The following is an 18,556-nucleotide window of genomic DNA, read 5'->3' on the forward strand; positions in this document are numbered from 1 at the left end:
AAAATCAGTAAGATAATAAACTTAATTGGTTTTTTAAAAGAAAACAAACAACCTTCCTCAATTAAAAATCCCAATTTTTTTCTTGTTTTATTAATACATTTGCTACTCATTTTTTAGACTATGTATGCTCAATAACTTGACCTAAAATTTCCTGATCAGATTAGATGTCACTGACTGCCCTATCTCTGTCTGTATATCAGATCAGCAATTATTAAACAAAAATCAAAGACAGCAAATTAGTATGACAAGAAAATTGTATTTAATGAAATTTGACGTGAATCTGAAAGATGGAGAAAGAAAAATAGTGTGTATTAAAATACGTCAGAAGTGGATTAGGGTCTGACAACGCAAAGACTTACAGATTTGTCTCTTGAACAAATACCTTTAAATTGTGTGTTAATTCTAAGTGGTTTGGTTTTGTTCCGTCAGTAGGAACACTCCCTGCAGCTGAATTGGCAGGTCCTTTGTTTTCATAAGAGTTCTTTGAACCAATCAGGACACAGATAATCTTATTATACCTCTGTAGGCTTCTGTTTCTTTTGATGAAAGTCTAGAGAAGTCATGGGTAATATTTTACTGTGTGCCAGAGACCGCTTATGTTTCACTTGTACAAGGTCAGATCTTAATTTAACCACCAACTGGATACTTAATTTTAGATACACAGAAGCACACATTGGCTCCAGGGCACTTCCTCTGATTTAGGAAGGCAAGTCCCTGGATAAGAATGACAAGATGATCATTCCAAAAGGTGAGATTATGAAATATTTGATCTGTACCTCACCAACTAGCTTATTGAATATTTCATTATTGGTAATATTTTAAACAGATGGAAATACAAATTATAGTAGCTACTCATTACTTTCTTTCTGGTTGATCACCTACAGGCTTACCTGTTTAGGGCCTTTTTAATCAGAGAATAAAGCTAGAATTTGTTTGCTTATAGAACATCAACTCAATTGCATAATTACTAAGCATAAAAAAATTATATCATGAGAAAAACAGATTAAGAATGAATATCCTTATAGAACATGTCAATATATTTACTACAGAATCCCAGAAGGGTCTCGGCTCACCTCTTGGTTTCTAATTTAAAAATTAACTATCTTTTGTGAATAAATAAATCTCTTTTAAGGCTTTTTCATCACTTGTTGAAAAAGATGAATGCTTTCTGCCCAGACTGAAAAATTTCTGTAGTTAGATTTTTAAAAAATAAACTGAATAGAATTGGAAATTTACTCCTGCAAATTACATCACAAAATCTAAAGGTTGGAAAGTCCTTAAAATTTATGTGATATCATCACTCATATTGTTCTTAAATGCACAGTTAACTTCTAAGGAGCTTTCTATATCTAAAATGATTTGACTTCCATGAAGTAGAGCAGTGATGTGGACAAAAATAATCTTATCACTGCTTTGTGCTGAGAGCATTAAGTTATTGTGATAAAAATTATAATTTTATATTTCAGTTATTTTATGAGACTATTTTATTTTGAAATAGAAATTTGCCCACAAGTTTTATATTTCCCTTGGAGTTGTGGGATGAATTTGTTAGGTAGTTGCTTAAACTTTGTTAGAAAACTTTTTCTCAGGTTTGTGAAGACCTGAGAGCCTTCCGGGGGGATATTAACAGGGCTCCTGTGTTGCAGAGGAACAATACTTTCTCAGTGTAACTCTGAGAAACAGAACCAGAAAAAGGTTAGAAGAGAAGGAGAAACATTATCTTCAGATAATGTTTTGAAGAGATGGATTCAAGTTCACTGGTTTTCCTAATTGTTAGGTTACAAAATAAGACCCTCTTTTCACTAATACCTTCAAAGTAGCTGAGTCATAGTTAGAGTATACTGGTTAAGCGTGGGTGGCTTCCATTGTCAGCTGACTGGGGTGTATCCCACTCTCCACTGCCCACTAGGTATGTGGGCTTAGGTAAGTTACCTAACGACTCTGTGCTTCAGTTTTCTCATCTGTAAAGTGGGGGAGAATTATGTAGACATTAAGTGACATCCATTTAATGCACTTAGTGTAATGCCTGTCACAGGTAAACACTCAATAGATATTAGTTATAATAATTATTAAACTCAATATAAAAATATTTATTAAAGACCTGCTATGCTATGTGCTTGACTGTGTGCTAAACCTTAAAGAGAAATTGGTATTATTTCTGGAGAAAAATCTAAAATACATGATTTAAAGACAGAAAGCTCCCTGAGGACATGGATCCCGTATATCTGTGTCTAGCCCTGTGCCTAGAACATAACAGACATTGAATGTATATTTTTGCATGGACAAATAGGATAGTCTGAACATACGTAGGAAAAAAATAATCACTAAGAATTGGTGGGTTAATTCTTTTCCTTTGTCTTTTTGATTAGCAGAGCAGAAGAATGTAGTATCATAGATAACTGTGCATATTTCAAGATGGTATTTGACAATATTCCTTGATGATGGTCTTGTTATCAAAAAGGAGACATTAATGCTAGGTGTTGGTGTCTTTAAGAGGATTCGTAGCTGGATAAACACCTTTTCTGGGAGGGTGCAAATTAATGGATCAGTGTCAACATAGAGGCCTCTGTCCTGTGCCTATTTCTTTTCAACATTTATCTTTATCGTTGGAGCTTAAGGACATATAGAAGGCATGCTTATTAAGTCAGCAAATAAAACAATACTTGGAGAGATAGAAAATGCGTTCAATTTTAGCAGAAGGAAATAAAAGCCAAATTGAAAAAATATAAAATGTAATAGGAATAAATAGAGTCCTATAGGGTCCTGCATACAATTACACAGAAAACAATGTAGAGAAAACATATGGTTTGTAGAATTTTGGGATACTGAGGTCTAAATCAACTGTGTAACATGATGGTCTAAATACTTATCTGAGCTTGGGCTAAATTAACAGATGTATAGTGTTTGAGAAAAGGAAAGTGGTCACACCCACTTAAACTTGTGTTGGTCTGACTGTAGCTCTTGTGTTGCACTCAGAGCCTGTGGTTCAGTGTCACTCTTAGAAAGAAATGGATAAACAGATGTGTTTACAAGAAAGCCATCAAGGCAGTGCAGGAGGTGAGACCATCTTATAGGAAGAGCAGTTGTCCAGCCTCTGAAAGAAAAGGCTCAGTGGAGACCTGAGAGCCTTCCTGGGGGATATTAACAGGGCTCCTGCGTTGCAGAGGAACAATACTTTCTCAGTGTAACTCTGAGAAACAGAACCAGGAAAAGGTTAGAAGAGAAGTAGAAACATTATCTTCAGATAATGTTTGGAAGAGATGGATTCAAGTTCACTGGTTTTCCTAATTGTTAAAGCTGTCTAGGTCGGGCACCGTAGCTCATGCCTATAATCCCAGCATTTTGGGAGGCCGATGGGGGTGGATCACCTGAGGTCAGGAGTTTGAGACCGGCTGACCAACATGGTGAAACCCCGTCTCTACTAAAAATACAAAAATTAGCCCAGCATGGTGGTGGGCTCCTGTAATCCCAGTTACTCGGGAGGCTGGGGCAGGAGAATCACTTGAATCTGGGAGGTGGAGGTTGCAGTGAGCTGAGATCGTGCCATTGGACTCCAGCCTGGTTGACAGAAGGAGACTCTGTCTAAAAAAAGCAAAAAAATGCTGGCTAAAGGAGAAGCGCTCTGTGAGGAGATAGCAAGCTCCCTGACACTTTGATGTTCAAGCTGAGGCTATTAATGACTTGTTGGGCATGTTGTAAACAAAATTTACAGGTGGGGCTACCTGACGGTCTTTAACTCTGAAAATTGGTGATTCTAGGGAAAAGCAGGGAGAAGAAAATAAAAAGGGGGTGTCAGGGTGAATATTGAACGGTAAGCAATAGAACTAAAACTTTCAAAAAGAACTAGAATCCTACTTTCGCATTCCACAGGAGTTCAGTCACAGAATAATAACAGGTAATGTTTACTAACTACTTGCGACCCGTCAGACACAGTTCAGCAGGCAGCTAATGCAGGCAGGTCAGGGTTTGAACAAAGGTTCGACCATTATAATCAGCTGCCTCCAAAAGAAAGAAATCCATGGCCCGTACATGAATTCGAAACAAGATATGAAAAAATGCAGTGTCTCATTATTATCTGAATCAATATTGAAGGGAAAAAATTTGACTTGCGCACCAGACAGGATTGTCCGTCATGTTGAACAAAATACATTATGCCAGGAATGAATATTTTTGGAGAGAATATATGTATATATAATTCTATATGAATATTTAGATGTATATTCATAAGAATAATACTTTTTAAAATGCTCAACATTCCTAATCATTAGAGAAATGCAAATCAAAACCACAATGAGATACCATCTCACACACCAGTCAGAATGGCTCCTAATAAAAAATCAAAAAATAGCAGATGCTGGCGAGGTAATAGAGAAAAGGAAATGCTTATACAATGCTGGTGGGAATGTAAATTAGTTTGGCCATTGTGGAAAACAGTGTGGTGATTTCTCAAAGAACTTAAAGTAGAATTACCATTCGATCTAGCAATCGCATTTTTGTATATATACACAAAAGAATATAAACCATTGTACCATAAATACACATGCATGCATACACTCACTGCAGCATTGTTCACAACAGCAAAAACATGGAATCAACCTAAATGCACAATGACAGTGGACTGGATAAATATAATGTTGTACATATACACCATAGAATACTAGTCAGCCGTGAAAAACAATGAGATCATGTCCTTTGCAGCAACATGGATGGAGCTGTAGGTCATTATCCTAAGCAAATTAACACAGGAACAGAAAACCAAATACCCCATGTTCTCACTTACAAGTAGGAGCTAAACTTTGAGTACATATGCACACAAAGAAGGGAACAACAGACACCAAGACCTACGTGAGGGTCGAGAGTGGGAGAAGGGCAAGGATAGAAAAACTGCCTATGAGGTACTATGTCTATTACCTGGATGACAAAACACTCTGTACACCAAACCCTTGCAATATACAATTTACGTATATAACAAATGTTAAGGTAAAACTTAAAATGAAAGTTAAAAAAATAATACTTTTTAAAAGTCTAGAGATGTTATGTTTATTGTTACTATAGGTAATCAATGTAGTCAAAATATTTTTACTCACCCTACAACTCAATTGCACAAACCAGAAGTAGCTTTTTTATTGTCTGTAACTGGCCTCACCTTTCTCAGGAGCCACCACTCACTCATTAATGGAAAATAAACTTCTGGTTTCATGCAGACAGACACAATAACTTAGGTAACGCAGCTTGTGCTTGGGTGATTCAGAAAAATGAATTGCTCTTTCAAATTTCTGCTCCTTCCAACGCCAAGAACCTCTCTTCACAAAGTTCTACCTGCTTTCCTGTACATTTGGGCACTCTCTTTTCTCGAGGTCTCCAAGATTCCTGGCCTGCTCAGTCCTGAGAGGTAGATGCCAAGCCAATTTTCCGGAGAGGGCTTTGTAAGCTTTGCCTCTGTAAAGTCCATCTTAGTTCCCTTTTCTTGTTGCTATTGGTGGTGAAAACTCTTAAAATCTACACCCTTAGCAAATTTCAAGTATACAATACAATACTGTTAACTATAGTTACATTGTTGTACATTAGATTTCCAGAATTTATTCATCCTGTTTAACTGAAATGTGTACCCCTTGGCCAGCACCTCCTAGCCCCTGGCAACCAACATTCTACTCTTTTTTCTATGACTTCAGCGTTTTAGATTCCACAGATAAATATCACAATATTTGTCTTTCTGTACCTGGCTTTTTTCATTTAGCATAATGTCCTCTATGTTGATCCATGTTGTCACAAATGGCAAGATTCTCTTCTTTTTAAGGTTAATAGTCCATTGTAAATACGTAGCACATTTTCTTCATTTATTCGTCTGTCAATGGACATTTAGGTTGTTTCTATATCTTGGCTGATGTAAATAATGCTGCAACTAACGTGGAAGTGCAGATATCTCTCTGAGATAGTGATTTCACTTCCTTTGGATATGCATGCAGAAGTGAGATTGCTGGAGCGTAAGACAGTCCTATTTTTAAAATTTTGAGAAACCTTTGTACTGTTTTTCACAATAACTATACCCCCAAAAAAGATCAACTATGTGCCAGAATGGGTAGTTTACTTAGCTTGACAGTGGTGAATATGTCACAATGTATGCATATGTCCAATCATCAAGCTGTACATAATAAACACATATAATTTTAAATTGTCAACTATACTTCAATAAAGTTGGGGCAAAAATCCATCATAGTTCCTTAAAAGTGGTTAGTCATAGTTGGTTAAATAAACATCATACTTAAACTGACACTTTACGTTAACTGACATATAATGTTAAATATTCTTCAAGTATGTGAATTTAAATAACTGTGTAGTATTTCACTTTTTATGTGTACAATAATGTCTTATACAAATTTCCTATTTTGGGATATTTATGTTGTTTCTAATGTTTTGGCAATTTAAACACAGCTGAGATAAACATTCTCACATACACATCTTTTTTTTACATCTTTGATTATTTCTTTTATTTATTTACTTATTTAGTTTTTGAGACAGAATCTTGCTTTATCACCCAAACTGGAGTGCAGTGGCGTGAACATGGCTCACTGCAGCCTCGACCCTCTAGGCTCAAACAATCCTCCCACCTCAGCCCCCCCAAGTAACAAATACAACAGGTGCATACCACCGCATCCGATTAATTTTTGTATTTTTTGTAGAGATGAGGCTTCACCGTGTTGCCCAGGCTGGTCTCAAACTCGTGAACTCAGGCAATCCAGCTATCTCAGCCTCTCAAAGTCCTAGGATTACAGGCGTGAGCCACCAGGCACAGTCTTCTGATTATTTCTATAAGATAGATTCCTAGATGTAGAATTACAGACAAAGGATAGGGCTTTTAAAAATCATTATATCATATTAGCTTGGGATCAGGGTATGTCTACTAATAAGTTGTCTTTTCATGGACCTATCTTACTTTACTCTTTGCTATTCTGTGAGTTTATATTCCCCTAGAAACCCATGAGTTTGTGAGTCTAAAGCTCCTTCCTAAACTGTTGTGAGTGTAGTCCTCAAAAGCTAACATGCATCTTCCCACAGTTCTGTTATGATTAAATTTGACTTGGAAATCAATAGTAAAGAGTAAATATTTCTTTTTTCTCTATTTTTTCTTGGTGTTTTTATTTTTTTAACTTATCTTCATACTAATTTCATTAAAATTTTTTACTTTTGTAATATGAAACTAGAGATAAACAGAACTACTAAACAGGTTCTATCGTTACATAGAAATTAAGCATCAAGGCCGGGCGCGGTGGCTCAAGCCTGTAATCCCAGCACTTTGGGAGGCCGAGACAGGGCGGATCACAAGGTCAGGAGATCGAGACCATCCTGGCTAACATGGTGAAACCCCGTCTCTACTAAAAATACAAAAAACTAGCCAGGCGAGGTGGCGGGCGCCTGTAGTCCCAGCTACTCGGGAGGCTGAGGCAGGAGAATGGCGTAAACCCGGGAGGCGGAGCTTGCAGTGAGCTGAGATCTGGCCACTGCACTCCAGCCTGGGCGACAGAGCGAGACTCCGTCTCAAAAAAAAAAAAAAAAAAAGAAATTAAGCATCAATCAGTGACGCCCCAAAATTTGAAGATAATTTGGCAAAAATATATCTGTGACCTACAGAAGAAACACAAGGCTAATTTTAAGAGTTGTGTTTATTTAATTATATAATTATTCATTCGTTTAGTAAATACTGAATTTTTATCACGTGCCAGATATCATGTTTAGTTTCTACAGATCATTTTGCCTTTTATATCTTTTTCTAAAATATTGAGTTGTGTTTCTTTGAAGGAACATAAAAGTAGCATTTGTTTTTTAGACTAAGATTGTTTGTGTGAGTGCACGTTTTCAATGTATCAGAAGAGCATACTTTGTTGTTAAGAAAGATGCTATTTAAACTGTTCTAGTTCTCCCCATCATGCATAGGATTTCTCTTCAGTAGAAAAGGCAAATGCCATAAAGAGGGAATTGCATAAGTTATTGCTTGTAAGTGAAAGTTACCTGTGACTGTGGGGTAAAACCCAATTCTGACAGAGTTACACTTCTATCTGAAATTTCTGGGGAACTAGTTGATTTTGTTGTTTAAATCATCCTAACAAATCCATTCATGTGATTTGCCACTTCAGGCTATGCAATTCTTAAAAAATAAGTGTTCAGTCACCAAATAAAAAGCAAAGTGACAACAGGATTTTATTTCTATTGATTTCTCCACATCTTTAAAAGTATGCATACAAATGATCAAAGTGCATAAAAATGAGACTTAGTATTGTTTTGTATATAACAACTGTATTTTTTTGACAGTACCAAAAAAAAAAAATGTCTTTTAACTCTTGCCCTTCCTCTGATAGGATAAATCCTGATGATTCTCTCAGGGACCACTAGTAGATGAGCTCGACACTCAAGAACCATAGCAGCTTCAAGGTAAAAGTAAAATTCCCAGGGAATCAGTGTCCCCCATTCCACATAGCAGAAATCTGCATCTCCCTCAGAACCTCAGGGTTTCTATTTGGGCTGGCCTTGTATAAAACTGTAAAGAAAACCAAGTTGTTCTCTATTGCCCTTTTCTTATCCCTTCATATCACTTCCCACTAGATCCTTAAACTTTCTGCCATCTTCCCAGCCTCACGTACTCCAGTAACTATCCCAAGACATCTTGGTTCTAAACTAGGGGCCAGTATGTTGCTATCTAAATTTTAAAAGGGACATTGGAAGATGGAACAATACGCCCTAAAGGACAGAATCTCTTGCTGATGCAATAGAACGACACTGATGTGACAGGTGCTGGGGGCAGTGTGTTATTTATGGACACAGAGCCCTTCCTTGCACCATGGAAGCAACTGTCCACTCTGCTTACTTTCAAGACCAGCCTTGTTTAGGACTCACGGAGATGGTTTCAATTTTGTTATGCCCAAGACAGAGTGTGAGGGTAGGTGGGGCAAACAGATCTGCATGTAAGCAGGAGTAAACCAACTAAACAATTCACGAGGAAGAAATTTGTATTTATCTTTTTCAGGGAAAGGGAGAACCTTGGTTCCGTGCTGTGGGAACTATTGTATTTCAAAGGAAGCTCTGACAGGTGTCAAAAATTTATCAGCTACCTTTACAGGAAGGCAATAGCTCAGATCATGGTTTGGAGGCAGTTTAGCAAAACTGATGCAAAAAGGTGTCATATACTCATGTTCACTCCTGCATCAGACCTTGCAACATTACCAACCTCCTGACCATTTCAGTCAGGCACCAACTGGTATGTTGATCCTGTTGTTTGGACTCCAAGGCAAAAAGTACAGAATGAAGGCAAGCTTAGGAACCTCAGACCACCCTAAGTAATATAAAGCCTTATTGCGTGGAGCCAAAGAAAAAGATTTATGTGTCCCTGGAAGCTATTTTTTATTTTTGGAAGTGATTGTCATCAAAAGCTGGCTGTTAAAAGCAAGATCACAGTGTTTTCTTTTAAAGGCAACAGACTGTGAGATATTTTCCTCTAACTTCTGAAAGACCTTAAAAGTGAAGGTATTGCCTGCTCGGTCCAGACTCTACTTATTTGTTCTGAGACATTTGGTGGGTCATTTAACCTCTTGAATCTATAATACCTACAATACAGAATTGGAATGAGAATTTAAAACAAGGTAATGTGTACAAAATGCTTTCCACAGTGCTCAAAACAAGGTGAGCACTTGATAATTTATAGTTATTATTACTATTGCCAAATGTATCAAAAAATTTACATGATCACCAAAGTTCCTTTTCTCACTATCTGAATTAAGGATTTTACTTAGCCTATCTGTAAAATAAACTAATACTTATTGATATCTGAGAAATATATTTGGCATTTAGCATTTAGGAATCCTTAATTCAGTGGTTTTTTACCAGGAGAACATGAAAAAACCTCTGAGATTCCATAAGTTCCTTAAAATTTCATGCAAAATTTTGAGTGGACGTGTGTCCCTCCGGAGAGAGAATCCATAGCTTTCAACGAATGTTTTCATGACCCTAAGCAACGTTAACCAGTGCTTTTAATGAAGAGGCTGGTGGTACAATATGATTGCATCAGTTACTTTGTAAATCAGCTACTTATGGAGAACAAATGATTTCTCTTTTATTAAGTGTCAGTTTCTCTAAGGCATGGTGGCTAATGCCTGTAATTCTAGCACATTGGGGGGCCCATCTATACTAAAACTACAAAAATTAGCCAGGCATGGTGGCCAGTGCCTATAATCCCAGCTACTCGGGAGGCTAAGGCAGGAGAATCGCATGAATACAGGGGGCAGAGGTTGCAGTGAGCTGAGATTGTGCCATTTCACTCCAGCCTGGGCAAAAGAGCAAAACTCCACCTCAAAAAAATAAAAAAATAAAATAAATAAATTTCTCTAGACTGAGATGCGAGACACCCATACATATATCTTAAAGATGTTCAAATATTGTCTGACCTTTCCTCATGCTTCTGAGTAGTGCTTTATAGAAATAATTTCCCATAGACTGTTGCTGGTAGGTGGGATTGAGTCCTAGCCACTCAAGGAGGTTTAGATAAATAAGTTACTTTTTTTCTTTCTCTTTTTTTTTTTTTTTTTTTTGAGATGAAGTCTTGCTCTGCCACCCAGGCTGGAGCACAGTGGCGTGATCTCTGCTCACTGCAAGCTCCGTCTCCCAGGTTCACGCCATTCTCCTGCCTCAGCCTCCCGAGTAGCTGGGACTACAGGCGCCCACCACCACACCCAGCTAATTTTTTTGTATTTTTTTAGTAGAGATGGGGTTTCACCGTGTTAGCCAGGATGGTCTCGGTCTCCCGACCTCGTGATCCACCTGCCTCGGCCTCCCAAAGTGCTGGGATTACAGGCATGAGCCACCGTGCCTGGCCAGTTACTGTTATTTATGAGATAACACAGGCTCCATAGAGAACTGAGCTGGTCTTAGATAAACAAGTTACTCTTCTCTTGCCTTTATCATTGTGTCTTGATGTCTTTAAGTACATTCCAGTAATGCTCCTTTGACTGACAGTCTGGCACCTTAGTACACCTGCATGCAGATCTTCACTTCATCTCAAGCTTTCAGGAAAAGGCTGCAGACACCTGTGCTAGATTGGAGTTGTTCTGCATAGAAAGTGTTCCCATCATTTTCACCCTATGGTCATTAGAGATACCAAATAGGAACCTAGGTAACTTCCTTTGTGATAGTAGGGGAAAAAACAAAAACAAACAAACAAACAAAAAACATTGAAATAAAATACTTTCCACAGACCAGCTCAGTTCTCTATGGAGTCTGTACTCTCTCATACACTGAAAGCCCAAATTTCAAACAGGGTTGGATTTAAGCTGGTGATTTAAATAGGTGAAAGGCTCTGTATCCTATTACTAATCCCAGAGCCATACAATCCCCCCTATCACCCCAGTAATATCACTGAGAAAGTCACCAGGCGAGGCCGCAGGTTGAACTTTGTCATCTACTGGTGCTGGCTGACAGACTCGGTACTTGTCTGCTGGTAATGAGTCAACAACTTTTATTCCAGTGACCACAGACAGCAGCTGTTTGCTATAGTTGACAAGGAGTAGGAATAGAGGGAAAAGATAGAAAAAAGAAAAGAGATTTTGTTTCCTCTCAGAAAACTAATGGTCCAAGTGAAAACACAAACACAAGTATGTAAAGAACTTGTAAAGCAAATACAGAATGAGTGAGTATAAACCAAGACATTGGAAAAATATTACATAAGAAGAGATATTCACAGACTAAGACAACTAGAGAGGAACTGAAGAATGACACCAAGGGTTTCCATAGGAGGAATGTCTTGTGCTAGCCTTGACACAGTGTGAACCATGGGTGGGGATCAGCTGAGAGGACCTCGTGAATAAAGAGGAATATTATGGAAAAGAACAGAAGAGAGACAAATGAAGCTAAGCACAGAGTGAACGATCAAATTTGTTTAGTTAGAAAAAAAAGAAACTCCATATCCGAAGGAAATGGTCAGTTCTAAGAACAAAGAGGTGCCTGGATTATGTTTCAATGCTCACTTATTAATTCATTAATTCATTTATTCAACACATATTTAGACAGCACGAACCAGGAGATGATGCTTCTCTTGGCACTGAGGTCACAGACTAATTCCCTGCTATTCCTGAGTTACATTCTAAGGAGAAGAGACACACAATGAACCAATAAACAATACATTAAAAAGCAAAATACCATTTACGTCTACGTGGTGAGTAAGACCTCTAGTGTGGCTTTTGAGGAGTCACAATGTGAGGCTTGGTGGAGCATGGCGACTATCTCGTGTGTGGTCTCTGAACATTAGCACTGTTCTATACCTTTGGTTCTGAGGTGATATTAAGGCCACTGCTATAGAACAATGAACAATTAATCATAATATTGTCAATGAGTTCTGCCCACAGGTTAGAGGCCTTGGATGTTAGCATTTATTATCCAATTATCCAACCTTGAGGAAGAATGAGAAGAGGTAAAGCATGTGTCAACTGTGTTTTGGAAATTGTCTGCAGAGTACCCTTTTGTTTTTCTGTCATTCAGAAGACATACTATAAAGTAAAATTTCATATACAGACTATAAAAGGCTTGAAAAGTACCATCAATCAAAGTTAATTTCATATTACCAGTCAACTCAGCTATAGAAATTTTATTTCTATATTTACTAAATGTCCTCTCTAAATAAAATAAAGCAATTAATTCAATAGTAAAGAGTAAGATGGTAAATTCATTCTCCTAATTTGATATTTGGGAGAAATAAGCAAATGAAGACTAATTTACATTTTTCTGTATTCTCTTCAGCGAGATGGGCCAGTCAAGAGCAGTGGCTTATAACAGAACTGTGTAAGGGAGTTAATAGGGACTCTATAGGAGGGCTGGTTTCTGGTCTATGGATGAAGTTAAAATGGTCCTTATCACAATGTTCAAATGATGCTCTGAGACCAGTGAGACTTCGCAGTTGACCACTGATGGTTTGTAAAGAATGTAAAAGGGGCCAGGCACGGTGGCTTATGCCTGTAAACCCCAGCACTTTGGGAGGCCAAGGCGAGCGGGTAACAGGATCAGGAGTTTGAGACCAGTCTGGCCAACATGGAGAAACCCCGTCTCTACTAAAAAAATATGAAAATTAGCCGGGCATGGAGGCGTGCACCTGTAATCCCAGCTACTCAGGAGGCTGAGAAGGAAGAATTGCTTGAATCCAGGAGGTGGAGGTTGCAGTGAGCCAAGATCACACCACTGCACTCCAGCCTGAGTGCCAGAGCAAGACTTCATCTCAAAAACAAAATGAAAAAGAATGTAAAAGGATGACTGTTCTCCCTTACAGCCACTATCCATCTTATCCTCATTGGATCAATTTTTAAGTTTTTAATGTGCTATATACACACTCTCCAAGAAAACTGATGGGCCAAAATTGGCATCAATCAGAAACTCAGGAAAAAGTGAATTCTTATGAGCCCAACTGCAGTCATTACTGAAAAAAAAAAAAAAAAAAAAAAAAGTCAAAAGTTAAAAAGAGAAATGCACAAAGGGCAGGTTATTAAAGGTTTCAACAGTTAGACCATTTAGGACGGGCGCGGTGGCTCAAGCCTGTAATCCCAGCACTTTGGGAGGACGAGACGGGCGGATCACGAGGTCAGGAGATCGACACCATCCTGGCTAACACAGTGAAACCCCGTCTCTACTAAAAAAATACAAAAAACTAGCCGGGCGAGGTGGCGGGCGCCTGTAGTCCCAGCTACTCGGGAGGCTGAGGCAGGAGAATGGCGTGAACCCGGGAGGCGGAGCTTGCAGTGAGCTGAGATCCGGCCACTGCACTCCAGCCTGGGCGACAGAGCAAGGCTCCGCCTCAAAAAACAAACAAACAAACAAACAAAAAAAACAGACCATTTAAGTTAACAAAATCAACCTCACATGTAATGTGGATTCAAATGTTACCCGCATTTGTATTTGTTAACCAGGGAAACAAAAATACATTTTAGTTTTTCACTATGCATTTTTCATGTTTATACTGTGTACTGTTTTGGGCCATTTGTTGATAATATTAACTCGTCTCCTTCAAAATTATACGCAGGAATGGATACTAATGATGACCCTGATGAAGACCATCTTACAAGTTATGATATTCAGCTAAGTATTCAAGAATCCATTGAAGCCAGCAAGACTGCGCTTTATCCTGAAAGGTAGTATTCAAACCAACTATCCTCAGCACAATTTCTTTATGGCATTCATTTTGTTGTGAGATAAAATGAACACCATTTCCTAATTCCTCCTCTAGGAAAACTGACCTTTCCTTTCTGATGGGGAATCTAACAGCTTTCCAAGGGCCACTGTACATAAGTTTTAGCAATCTGATCTTCCACAAATCTTCACCTCATGTGGAAAACAGAAAAAACCCTATGTGGAAAATTCCTAGATGAATTTGGTTGTATAGAATTGCCTATTTTCTAAATTAATATAGATTCAAAAAGGGCAATGAGTAATTTGAACATATTTGCAAGTACAGTTTATACAACAAATATACAGACAGGTTGGTATACAGAGGTCTGTACACTCTAGAGCTCGTTCTGCTACTGATTCAGCTAACCCTTTATAGGTAATATATTCCATTGTTGTATGTTTAAAATATGAAGAATAATGCTAAACCACGTAGCCCATTAGTTAATGAATGAGAGAAGAGTTGCAGGTTTTTATTTTATATCACAAAGTAATATACAAACTACCACCTATTTGATTATCTACTCTCTAAATGACAAGAATTAATAAATTAAAATATACCTAAAAGTGATGTATTATGTAGGTAGGATTTATTGAGTCTAAAACTGCAAAAGTAAATTTCTTTCTTAAAAAAAAGACATTATGCATCTGACAGAAATAAACTAGTTTACCTTTACTTTTTGTTACAGTGTTTAAAATCTTGTATTCTGGAATTTAGTAGTACTTTTGAAGAGACCCAGTGTTTAAAAATGGTTGCTTTTGAGCTTTGAAAAAATAGACGTAGTACATTGAAATTCCTGGTCTGAAGTATCTCCCTTATCTCCAACAAGCTTTAGAACTTTAGAGCTCCCTGGAAGGCATTCACAACCCTGGTATGCTAGCAGATGTTTCTGCTTAACAGATTAAGTAAATTTGTTATGGAATTCCTTCTTCCCACTTAACAAACACACACACCAGAAAACTTCCATGAGGATTTAAATCATGACCTGCTGGGCCAGTGATTGGGAGTTTGTTTAGTAAACGCCCTGCCTATTTTCACATGTGGAACAGTTGATTTAAAACTCACATATATAGTTTAGACCATAAGCTCCCAAGTAAGTACCTTATTAGCAATTATGAAGTTCAAAGCAATAAACATTTTTTGAGCATAGAATTTTAAAAATTAGAAAAAGCCCTAGAGATCTATTAATTCCATCATTTTTCAGATGAAGAACCCACATCCAGAATGGCTAATTGGCCTCCCCAGAATCACAAAATCAGGCTAGGATCTGAACCTAGCTCTTCTGAATCTGACTCCAATTGTTTACTCCTTTTTTATTGCTTTGAGATCTCTCAGAGATAGCATTGTACTCTTCTATTTCACCATCTTCACGAATATTCTTAGATCAATGCATTGTAAATATACTCTGTGTCTGACTCCCGTACATTTACTTTTTTAAGGAGATAAAATCAGTTGTATGCGTCTCATTTGGATCTTGATTATTAAAATTAAGCTTAAAAATGCAATATAAATTAAAATCTTTGGTTCCTTGAAATATATCACTAGTATCTAGTATAAATATGGTTTTTCTTTATCTTATAGATTTGTACCCCTAAGTGGTCAAAACAGAAAACTTGTGGAGGCCATAAAACAAGGTAAATGAGTGTACCATCTACAGTGGGATGGACTGGAGATTCCACCTTGCAAAAACAGAGATTAGTCTTCAGTCGATGTGTTTAATTTAGGTCACATTCTTGAGCTCCAGGAGTATGTAAAATATAAATATGCAATGGATGAAGCTGATGAAAAAGGATGGTTTCCATTACATGAAGCTGTTGTTCAACCCATTCAACAAATACTTGAGATTGTTCTGGATGGTAAGAGAACATAAAACACGTTTGACCAAACCAGGGCAAGAATATTGACATGCTGATGTTATAAGTGTTTTCAGTGAACATAACTAGCAGAAAGAAAAGGTGGATTAAAATATTATTTGGAATTTGAAAAAGGCAGCACCCGTGTTTTAAACTCAGAGTACAAAAATTAGGACATTTTTTGACATTCAGGGTTTACCTTTTGCATCCTTTTACCTATGAATGAGACACAGGTTGGTGGAAAGGTGTGGTTATCACATAATAGTGATAAAAGTTTCTATATGTCATGAATTAATTGAGTTATATATAACACTCTTTTCTTTTGGAAGTCAATTTTAAATTTTTCATTTTGAACTATCTCTTGAGTTAACAGTTTCCAAAAGATTCTTATATAGTACAACAGGGAGTACTGAAAATATTTGTCTTTACATTACATTGATTTTTTTTCTTAATGTAAGCATTAAAAAATGTTGTGGCAAATCAAGCCAGTGTTAAATATTAACAATAACTTTTATGTTCTAACGCAGTGTTTTCACATCTCAGCATCTTACAGAACACTTTTGAGAGTGCCCTATTGTTCAACTTTCACTGTTGCATGACAGCTGTATGTTCTGGGAGATACACACTTGATTATTAGCCAGCCACCTAGAAAACCAGACAGCTAGACAGACAGATATAGATGATGTTAAGGATCATTTTGACACAATGATACCTACATTCAAGTACATTCTCTTTCCCACATTCACAGACTGCATTTCACAAACAAACAATTTCAGTTACAATATAAATTATAATACAAAGAATTGAAGCACTGTTTTGTAACGTATCAAGAAATGAGACCTAGCGCGCCATTTTCAAAAAAGCAGCTAGAAACAGATTTTGGTTTTCTAGCTGTCAATTTGATTAGCAACTCCATGTACATCTGCTTTATCCTCACCGTCATTTGGTAAACTTTTGTCAGTCTTTTCATTTTCATCAATTGACTTTGTTCAATCTGATGTATATAATATTGGGTTGCTCTGATTTGTTTGACATCCTGTCAGTATTTTCAACTTTTCAACATAATGCTTTCATGTCACAGCATCCTATAAGACACTCTGGGAGTTCAAGACCTGTGATGGAGAAACACCCTTGACTTTGGCAGTCAAAGCTGGTCTGGTGAAAAATGTAAGAACTTTGTTAGAAAAGGGAGTGTGGCCCAACACAAAAAATGATAAAGGAGAGACCCCCCTTCTGATTGGTAAATGACCTTTTTTTCTAGAACTTTTATCGTTTGAAACAAATAATAATTATTTATTGGAAATCACTGTATAATGGCTAAAATTGTGATCTCAGTTCCTTCCATTCCCTGAGCTACTTGCTTAAACCCCCTGTCTTCTGTCCTGTGATTTTGTTTTCCTATACTACAAGGATGTGAAATATGAAAGATGGCTATATCCTTCAGTATCCAGTTGTAGAGACTGCAACTGACCAGGAGGGATCTGAATTAGTTTTTTGAAGCCAGAGATAGCAATTTTAAAGGAATATTCTCTAGGTAGGATCCACTTGTAAAGAGGGTTGCATGTGCAGTATGTAGCCAGAAGCAAGAGGTGGAAAGGGATTCCAAAGGGAGAGATCAAGTTCACATCAGACTGATCAGGCAAAGCTGGAAGGAAGGGGAGCCAGCAGATTCTGAGCACACAGACACAGAGCATGGCACCTATGAGGGGTACACTGTGACACAACAAGGGAAGAATGGGAAATGTGAAGGTGACATTTACCAGCTCTGTCTCGTATATCCTGCTATTTGTTGAACAATAAGAATTGGCAAGTCCGTTTGTGAAAGGAGAGAGTGATAAGATTAACTCCAAATGACCCAGAGCTAACATTTCCTTTCTCTTAGGGACATAGGATGGTGGAGTAAGAATTTGGTGTTACCATGGAGATTACTGGGTTTAAATCTTAGCAGTCATAGGCCTCAGTTTTCTCAAGTATAAAATGGAAATACAACACCTACCATGCAGAATTGTGATTAAAAATTAGAGAAAAAATATATAAAAGCTTTCACATGTAGTAGATGCTCAAGAGGGAAGAGCCATTATGAAGTTGTCTGTGTGGCAGGAGGAGGAGAGGGAAGAGGAGCAGGAGCAGGAGGAGAGGGAGGATAGGACATAAGATTATTTACCAGCAATCACAGAGGAAGACATTAAAGGTCATAGCTAGTTAAGAACCATCACAGCTCCTGCTCACAGAGGAATCACTTAAAAAAAATTAAGCAGCCTGAATATTAAGAAAATCTGAATATTGTTAAGCAAACTTGGATAAATCATGAACATTAGTAAAATATTTATATTTGATGGCATTGATTCAACAATATCAATGCAAAAAACATGTATTAAGAAGTCACATTGGCCAGGCACGATTGCTCACGCCTGTAATCCCAGCACTTTGGGAGGCCGAGGCGGGCGAATCACGAGGTCAGGAGTTCGAGACCAGCCTGGCCAGCATGGTGAAACCCCATCTCTACTAAAAA

The 18,556-nt window shown here is 37.6% G+C and overlaps 1 protein-coding gene across 10 annotated transcripts in view; it reads left to right on the plus strand.

The window, feature by feature from the left end:
• The first annotated feature begins 575 nt into the window (after positions 1-575).
• The window catches only part of ASB15 (ankyrin repeat and SOCS box containing 15), a 37,993-nt gene continuing 20,012 nt past the window's right edge, over positions 576-18,556 (plus strand). Inside the window, exons 1-6 of one of the 10 annotated variants that reach the window (XM_001086050.4) lie at positions 576-748; positions 8,355-8,427; positions 14,048-14,156; positions 15,773-15,825; positions 15,916-16,047; positions 17,126-17,284. In XM_001086050.4, the coding sequence (XP_001086050.1) occupies positions 14,050-14,156; positions 15,773-15,825; positions 15,916-16,047; positions 17,126-17,284 (451 nt within the window). In that variant the 5' untranslated portion in view covers positions 576-748; positions 8,355-8,427; positions 14,048-14,049. Of the gene's footprint in view, positions 749-8,352; positions 8,428-14,047; positions 14,157-15,772; positions 15,826-15,915; positions 16,048-17,125; positions 17,285-18,556 lie in introns of those variants that run through there. The other 9 variants (XM_015134831.3, XM_015134829.3, XM_077998097.1 and 6 more) reach the window with 9 other exon arrangements.

This window comes from Macaca mulatta, chromosome 3 (assembly GCF_049350105.2).
Source record: "Macaca mulatta isolate MMU2019108-1 chromosome 3, T2T-MMU8v2.0, whole genome shotgun sequence".
NCBI lineage: Eukaryota > Metazoa > Chordata > Mammalia > Primates > Cercopithecidae > Macaca > Macaca mulatta.